General features: G+C 35.9%; 1 protein-coding gene across 1 annotated transcript; it reads right to left on the bottom strand.

Annotated features, from left to right (window-relative positions):
* Positions 1–1,104: 1,104 nt before the first annotated feature.
* Positions 1,105–6,818, bottom strand: LOC131149723 (pentatricopeptide repeat-containing protein At2g27610). Its single transcript, XM_058100421.1, has 3 exons — positions 3,986–6,818; positions 3,614–3,904; positions 1,105–1,360 (listed from the first exon to the last, which is right to left on the bottom strand). The coding sequence occupies exon 1, from the start codon at positions 6,720–6,722 to the stop codon at positions 4,080–4,082; it is 2,643 nt and encodes an 880-aa protein (XP_057956404.1). The 5' UTR covers positions 6,723–6,818; the 3' UTR covers positions 1,105–1,360; positions 3,614–3,904; positions 3,986–4,079.
* Positions 6,819–8,610: the final 1,792 nt, after the last annotated feature.

Raw genomic sequence — 8,610 nt, 5'->3', positions numbered from 1 at the left:
AAGAAAAGGAAGAATAAGAAATTCTCGCTTTATATCATTATCAATAACAATAAATTGCAATTAAAATTTTTCATTAACTGAAAGCCAACTCAATGAAGCAAGGCCAACCAATCCCACTATAGGTCTTCCAAATAAATGTGGCAAAAAAGCCAGTAGCCGACACCCATAGCGACGCAAGATAACCCTATACTCCAAAGCAAGTTATTAGCAGTAGCCACCCCTTTGAAAATTCTAGCGTTCCTCTCCACTCACAGTGAGGGGGGTTATTTTTGTCCTCAAGTCTTTGTTATATAAGAAGGCAAACCTGGAGCTGTCTAGGGAAACTGCCGCTCAACTTTTCCTCTATTTCTCTTTTTCTCTTCTCTTCTTCCCTTCTTCTCTCCCACATTTCTAACTTTACAACAGCTTTTGCTGGAGAATGATTCAAAATATAGACAACAGGATAACTAATTGTGCCCAGAAACTATTTTGGAGTCCTTTACCCTTTTACATGCTTCAATCCATTTCAACAACCATGTAATTCTTTTGTTTTGCATGTCCATTTTGTTGGGGACTATGTCTCACCAAGCTTCCTTCTTATGCATTCATCTTTGCAGTAATCATTAAATATTGTAGAAATTAATTCCCCAAAAAATCTGTCCTTAGAATCTTCAATTTTCTTCCACTTTGTTTCTTTGCAAGTGCTTTGAATTGAAGAAATATAGAAAAAGCTTCTGATTTTTGCTTCAAAAACTAGACCCATATCATTTTCGGTATAAGCATCAACAAATAAAATAAATATATCTTGCTGTTAAGAGATGGAATTCTTGTAGGTCCACAAACATCTGCATGCCCTAATTATAATAGAGATCTAGCTCTCCAAGTTCAGGAATGGCAAATGATGCATCTTTCCATAAATAAAATCTTCATAAATTTTATTTTTCTTAGAAATATTAGATAATTTGGCAACCATGTGTTCTCCTTCAATAATTTAAGGCTTTTGAAAGTTAGATACCCATATCTCATATGCCATAAATGAGAAGCTTTGTTGCTAAGACTTTGACAGGTAATTTGTGGGATAGATAAAGGGAAAAATTTGAAGCTCAATGATGATGCATTCTCCACTATCAAAATGCAATATATGTCCTCTTGTAGCAGTTTCCAACACTAAATAAATTCTGAGTCAAATTAGAATATAAAGGCATAAAGCCTATAATGGATGAGTTTAGAGTTACCTCCCTTTTCATGGACTGCTATTGCTAATTTCCCAAAAATTTTATGTAACTTGCCTCCTCCAGGTGTTACCTCTGAGGTGAACTTATGATCAAGCTTCATGTACATCTCTCTGTTACTTGTCATGTTATTGCTGCAAGCACTCCACCTACCAAATATTCTCAAATATTTGTTAAGCATTCATGTAAGAATGAAAAATACTTGCCCTGCTACTTTTTCTCCATTTTCTCCAGAGCATGGTTTGAAATAGAGGCAGCAGGTAGCATAGCATAATGACAACATGTGAAGCAGGTGTAACAAGAGCTAGTGGATGTTACATAGGAAGAGGGTGTACACCTGTACAGGCCATGAATTTATATTTTTTTTCTCGCACACACAACATTACCTATGTTTGCATATTTGCATATTTTAAGCCCTTTAACTCTTCTTTAAAATATTTTTAATTTATTCTAGGTCCTTTAGTTCAACCTACTATCATTGTTTAGTAAAATGTGCAACAGATAAATTAATGAAACAAAATACATTAGCTTCTAATATGATATATTTAATTAATCTACTAGGCACATAAAGCATGATATATATTAAACAATTTTTATCATTTTATTAGTTAAAGTAATAAAATCTAAAAATTTTAGACTAGCAAGCTATATTGTATAAACTAAGCTTTAAACTTACAACATTAAGATCACAGAATTAATAGTTATAAAAATAAAGTATTAATGACTTCAGTAATACAAAAATCAGAAAATAAAGAAGATTAAAGTTAAACAATATAAATAAAGCGAAAAGAGTTTTCCATGAAAAGGGAATGAAAACTATTAGCTTGTATCAGTATGATCATCATTTACACCCTCTTTTTTTACATAGTTGATATAGGTGATTTCATATAGTTGATATAGTTGATTGAGATTAATTTATGAATACAAAACTGAGAGAAACTGAGAAGAAAAGAAATTAAAAAAATATTTGTTTCCATAACAATCTTGTAGCAGCCCTACCAATCCGTTAAGAGTTGTAGCAGCTGTTACAAAACAATTGCAGTCTGGCCAGTAGAGCTGTGATTTTTACTTCCTACACTTCAGCAATGAATGAAGGTATTGAACCCACGAAATCTGCTACATAATGCCTCCATTATGCTCTTGTTGATCTTTATCCAACTATCACTTTGATGGTGGTTTGAGTTTTTGCATTTTCCACGCCAAAAAAGACAATTTTTTTCCTTGTATCCATATTTTTTACAAATACACCTTCAAGAATTAAAATTGTTGTTGAAATTGCTCCTCCTTCCTCTACCTTAAGCTTGAAAATTTTGGATTTCACCACATCCTCTTCCATGTGAATTTCTTTGGTTGAGCTGCCTTCTTTATTTTCTTGCTCTCCTCTAGAATATTTTTGCTCTCTTACATCGATACTTGATTGAAAAGCTTTCTCTAGATTTTGTCTTGAAAATTTGATCATTCTTTTTTTATGGACTTCAAGACATCCCATGAGCTCATAAGTGAGCTTTAATAGATCTTTCAATTTTTCTATTGCAGCAACTACATGCTCAAAATTTGCTGGCAAGCTTCTCAAAAAATTTTCAACCGCTCTTCTCTGGTATCTCCTATCCTCTAACCAGATTAATAATTATAGAAACTCCAGTAAAAAATTCTCGCACATTTTCATGGCCAAATTGTCAAGCTAATGCCATGAGTTTTGAAGCTTAATGAAGATTACTTTATCATAGCCTCCAAATTGTTTTCTTCAAATTTCTCATGCATGTTTGGATGTAATTGCACACATAATTCTAGGAAGAATAGTTTTACTTATCCCTTGGTGCATAGAAGACAAGGCTCTAGCATTCTAATCGTGTTCTCTTTATCCTCCTTTTGCATCTTCATACCTCTCTTTAATAATGTCTAAATATATTGAGAGAGGAGCAACGTCTTCATAAGAGTGCTTCCTAAATTGTAATTTTCTCCAACAATTATTAGAACTCCTTATGAAAATTAATTGAAAGCAAGCTCATTGCTGTGGCTTTAGGCCATTACTGTGGCTAATACATGAGGGGCTTATGGAGAGTAAAAATGGGCTCTGATACCATTAAATTATTGGATGCATATGGATAAATAAAAAGTAGGAGAAGGAAATTAAAAGCATCATACATTGCTTCTTTTACATGGAGGCAAAGTACTCAAAAGCAGGGACTATCATATGCACTGAATGGGATTCATAGTTACATTGAGATACAGCAGGGGATGCTTTTTATAAGCAATAAGGCCAGTTGGTGCTAGCCAACTTAAATCAAGTTGACTGTCACCAAATCAACTCAAGTGGGCAAGTGATCCACCTGCATACAGCTGGACAGCCCATATAATAGTGAAAAAAAATTGCAAATTACTTTGTGACAATTTTCACATACCTCTTAGTGTTTCAGTTGCAACATGAAAAACAGCAGCTACAAATTTCAAGCAGCAAATCGTACAGAAGTAATGCGAAGCCCACCAAACTTAGTTGAAATCAGACTTTCAGGTAATTTACACCCTCAATGAATCATCATCAACTTTCCAAACACCCAGGTTTTCACAAAACTGGTATGTGCTTCTTCTTCTTTGATTTGATTAGCCATCAGGTTCATAGCCAATACAATAATGTGGCCCCTAATAATATGTCCATGACGCAGCTTTATGAGCACCAACTTAGCCTAAGAATCCTGTATGCAAATACAAGTTAATATACCCTGTGTGACAAAATTTTCTAGCCATAAGAGCCATGTGAATGATTTAGGACATACCGTTGATATGATCAACCAACAAGCATACACTAAATCCATGTCCCACTGACTTTTTGGAGTGTCACCAATATTCTTGGCTGACTTATTGGAATGTTCACCAATAGTCCCCACAAGAGCATAAACCTCCCTTGAAGTGGTGGAATCGGTTAGAATCCCTCACAATGATGTCCCTCCCCTCAATGAATGATATTAACTTAATAACAGTATGACAATCTCCACAGACTCTAAGGTTCTTCACAATCTGGATAGGAGTCCCTGGAGGTGTGGCAATCAATCCAAAAGCAATGGCCAGTCTCTCACTGTGTCGAGAAAGGATAACTTCTTTGTATTCCTCTTCAACATCATGAAGCACAAAATTTGTATCTGGGTGGTATCCTGCGTCCTTCAACCGCATGCCTATCTCTTCAAGTTTTGAATAAATATGATCTGATAAGGGATGTGAAAGGTCTCCAGCCAAGAATGCATGGGTTTTGTTCTTTACCTCAATCCAGCTGTATCCAGCTTCTTTTTTCACTTTCCTCTCCCTCATTAACTCCCTAACTTTAACTCTCTCTTGCCAAACTCCTGCTGCCGCATACATATTTGACAGCAGAACATATGCAGCAGAGTCTTCTGGCTGAATTGAAATGAGCTTTTCTGCTGCAAGCTTTCCAAGCTCTAAATTGAGGTGGACGCGGCAAGTGCCCAACAGAGTTCGCCATACAGTTGCACCTGCTGGAAATGGCATCCCATTGATAATATCTATGGCTTTTTCAAACATTCCTGCTCGGCCATATAGATCAACCATGCAAGAATAATGCTCCATTGTTGGATGAATATTAAGATCTTTGACCATCATATCATAAAATTTTTTACCTTCACCCACCAGTCCTGCATGTGCACAGGCAGAAATCACACCAATGAACGTTATACCGTCCATTCCCATATTTTGACTCTTCATTTCCTTGAATATCTCAAGAGCCTTCTTCCCATAACCATGTTGTGCATATCCCGATATCATTGAGTTCCATGACACTAAATCTCTCTCCCCCTGCCTCTTGAAAACTTCATATGCACTTTCGACACTGCCTCTCTTTGCATACATTGTGACAAGAGCACTGCTTACACATAAAGCATTATTAAATCCAGATTTGATTGAGTTTGCATGGACCTGTTTACCCTGATCCATTGCTGCCATGGGGCCAGCACAGGCATTAATGACACTAGAAAAGGAATACTCATTTGGTTTTATGCCCTCCTTTCTCAAGAGGAGGAAAATTTTAATGGCTCTTTCGGTGTCACCTACTTGGGCAAATCCAGCTAGCATTGCTGACCATGCAACAATGTCCTTCTCATCAATCAATTCAAAAACTTTTGAGGCTTCATTGGTTTTTCCTAACTTAACATAAGCATCTAAAAGTGCAGTTCCCACTGGGGATGAGTTCTGATAATTAGTTTTGACAACTTGCGCATGTACTTGGAAGGGAGAAACAACTGGGAGAGCTGTAAGGATGGTAGAATATGTAAAATGGTTCGGTCTAACACCTTCCCTGCCCATTTGAGAGAAGAGATTCACAGCTTTTTCCTTTTCACCACTCTGTAAGTAACCACTAATCATGGCAGTCCATGACACCACATTTTGAACTCCATGCATTCCAGAGAACAACTGGAAAGCATCACCCATTTCCCTGCACTTAGTATAAGCCACCATAAGTGCTGTTCTGATATTAAAATGGTATCCAAATCCAATCTTAAGAATTTGACAATGGAGCTGTCTTGCAAAACCCAATTCCTTAATGTTAGCACATAACTTAATAACAGTAGCAAAAGTCATCTGAGTCAGCTCTATGACAGCAAGTCTCATCTCATAAAATAGTTCAAAAGCTTCCATGTCAAACCCATTTGTTACAAGACCAGCAATCATACCATTCCAAGAGACGGTATTCCTACTCTCCATACCATCAAAGACTGCTCTAGCATCTCTAATCATTCCCGTTTTCGAGTACATGCTAATCAAAGAATTTCCCACCGGTGTAGTAAACTCATAACCATTTTTAACAACCATTGTATGAACCTGAATTCCCCTCTCAAGTGCACCATCACTTGCCAGAGCTCCGAAAACAGCAGCAAAAGTATATGCGTTAGGCTTAATTCCTTCCATTTGCATCTGAAAGAAAAGTTCTATGACTGAATCAGCCGAGCCATTCTGCGAATACCCCGTAAGCAAGGAGGTCCAAGACACTACATTTCTCTCTGGCATTTCATGAAATGCTCTCATCCCATCCTCCAGATTCTGAGTTTTCATATACATATCAATAAGAGAAGTGCCAACACTAACATCCTCCACAAATCCAGATCTAACACAAAGACAGTGTACTTGTTTGCCAACAATCTGATCAAACAAGCTTCCACAGACCTTTAATGCACAAGAAAGGCTCGACCCATCAATTGGTAGAGCAGAACGCCGATTACCCAAGAAGATATCCAAAGCTTCATGGTTACAATTACTGCGCGAATACTCGAAAAGCAAGTGATTACAGTGTGGTTGGGCTGTGTGGGGAATTTCGTCCAATGGGTGGTGCGCTTCGCACAGCGCCGCAGATCCATTTGTCAGATGATAAGTTTCGAGAGAGAAGGCCCTGTTTTGAGATTGAGTTGAACGCTGAGCTAGAAACGATAATTGGAATATGTGCAGAAATTTGAGAGTTTGTTTCGTTTGAGCTTCTACGAGTCTCCTCAGAGGGACTCTTGGAACCATGCTACAGAGGAAGAGGGAGACTGAAAATTTGGCCCGACCCGACCCCCCGGGGGCAGGTTGGAAATTTCCGACCCAAGAGGGTAGTCAGCGTTCGAAATTTCGGTTGGACAAAAGCAACGTCCAAGCCGCGTTGTACTCCCTCACAAATATAGACGTTGGACGACAGTAGGCAGCATAACGACGAGGCCGCCGACATAAAAATTGCATACATCGATGATACACATATATTTTCCTTACTTTGGAAAAAAATAATAAGAAGAAAAAAAATTATTATATTTTCCTTAATATTAAATAATATTAAAAATAAAAAAATTATTTTAATATGATTAAAAAAATTAAAAATTAAATATAAATAGTATGTAAAATCATATTTTTATTGACTAATTTGATATATTATTTATTTATTTTTTTAATAACTAAATATGAAAAAGTAGATTCCTTCATATTTTCTTTTCTTTTTTAAATATTTTCCAAACTTTAAACACACACTAAGCATATAATTATTTATAAATACTAGTAAATATTGTGTTGCTTCATAGCACACACAAAAAGCATTATGTTTTAACTGGCGAATGTGGCAAGACACATGTAACATCACGTTTAAAAACATTAAAGAGAGAGAAGGCCAATTGTGCAATTAAACAAAAAAAAAGCAAAAAAAAAAAAAAAAACCTTAAAGAGAGCAGTACTTTTATAATAAAAGAAACAATGTTGAAAAATTCACATGTTGAAGAAGTAGTGGATCACCTAGATAATAGAGACGCATCCAATAAGGATGAGTTATGCAAGGATCCAACATTAGTTTATTTAACAAAAATATATCCCTAATATAGAGTTCCAACTCTTATAAGGAAGTTTATAAATTTTATAGTAGACGTGATGATAAATTTTGTTGATCACTTGTTGAATTAAAACATAATTATGCAGTTAGCCCATCCCGGACATGATTTTCAGATCCAACAAGAAATTAGGCCCCATGTAAAGAAGGGACTTAAATTAAATGATGTAACTGACATACTCTTATGCAAAAATTTCAATTTCATTTGTCGTGGAAGTAGAAGGATATGAGAATCTATCATTTGGTAAGAAGGAAAGCTGAAATATCAACCAACTTAGGAGATGGAGTCTTAAAGAAGGTGATATAGAAGCTATTCGCAAGTGCTTTATTCATATGCAAGAAATAATAATTCTAATTTTTTCATAGTATTGATTTGGATGAAGATGGATATTTAAAAAATGTTTTTTGGGTTGATGCAAATCTAGGGCTGCATATGAGTCTTTTGGTGACATGGTGTGTTTTGACACCACTTATTTAACAAACAAATATGACATGCCTTCCGGGTTCGTTTCCGCCTCTGAATTCCTGAAATTTACCTCCCTTTGGAGTTGTGGGGTCGGTTTCAAGGGGCGCGAGATTAGTCACGTGGACCATAAAACGGACACATGGAAACCCGGTGCGTAATCCAAAAAAATATATATGACATGCCTTTTGCCTTATTTGTTGGGGTCAATCATCATATTTAATTAATTTTACTTAGTTGTGTCCTCCTATCAAATGAAGACACTAAGAGTTACATATGATTATTTGAAACAAGCTAGCTAGAGCGCATGAATGAATATCTTCCAAAAGTCATTCTTATTGATCAATGTAAGAGTATGCGATGAGCAATTAAAGAGGTTTTTCCTACTACTTACCATCACTCGTGCATATGACACATAATGAAAGAAAAAAAAAAAAAACTCCAAAGAAACTAGGGATTATTTTGAAAACTTGTGTTTACAATTCATTCTGAATATATGAATTTGACGAAAATATGATGAAAATAATTTTAAAAAAAGTATTTACAGAATAATGAATGGTTGAATTCCTTGTAAGAGGATCATCAAC

The sequence above is a fragment of the Malania oleifera genome, chromosome 2, assembly GCF_029873635.1.
Source record: "Malania oleifera isolate guangnan ecotype guangnan chromosome 2, ASM2987363v1, whole genome shotgun sequence".
NCBI lineage: Eukaryota > Viridiplantae > Streptophyta > Magnoliopsida > Santalales > Ximeniaceae > Malania > Malania oleifera.
This window is presented reverse-complemented; position numbering and strand designations above follow the sequence as displayed.

What these genes read in the sequence shown, in the direction of transcription:
- LOC131149723 (XM_058100421.1), bottom strand. Translation starts at nt 6,722, where the DNA reads ATGGTTCCAAGAGTCCCTCTGAGGAGACTCGTAGAAGCTCAAACGAAA.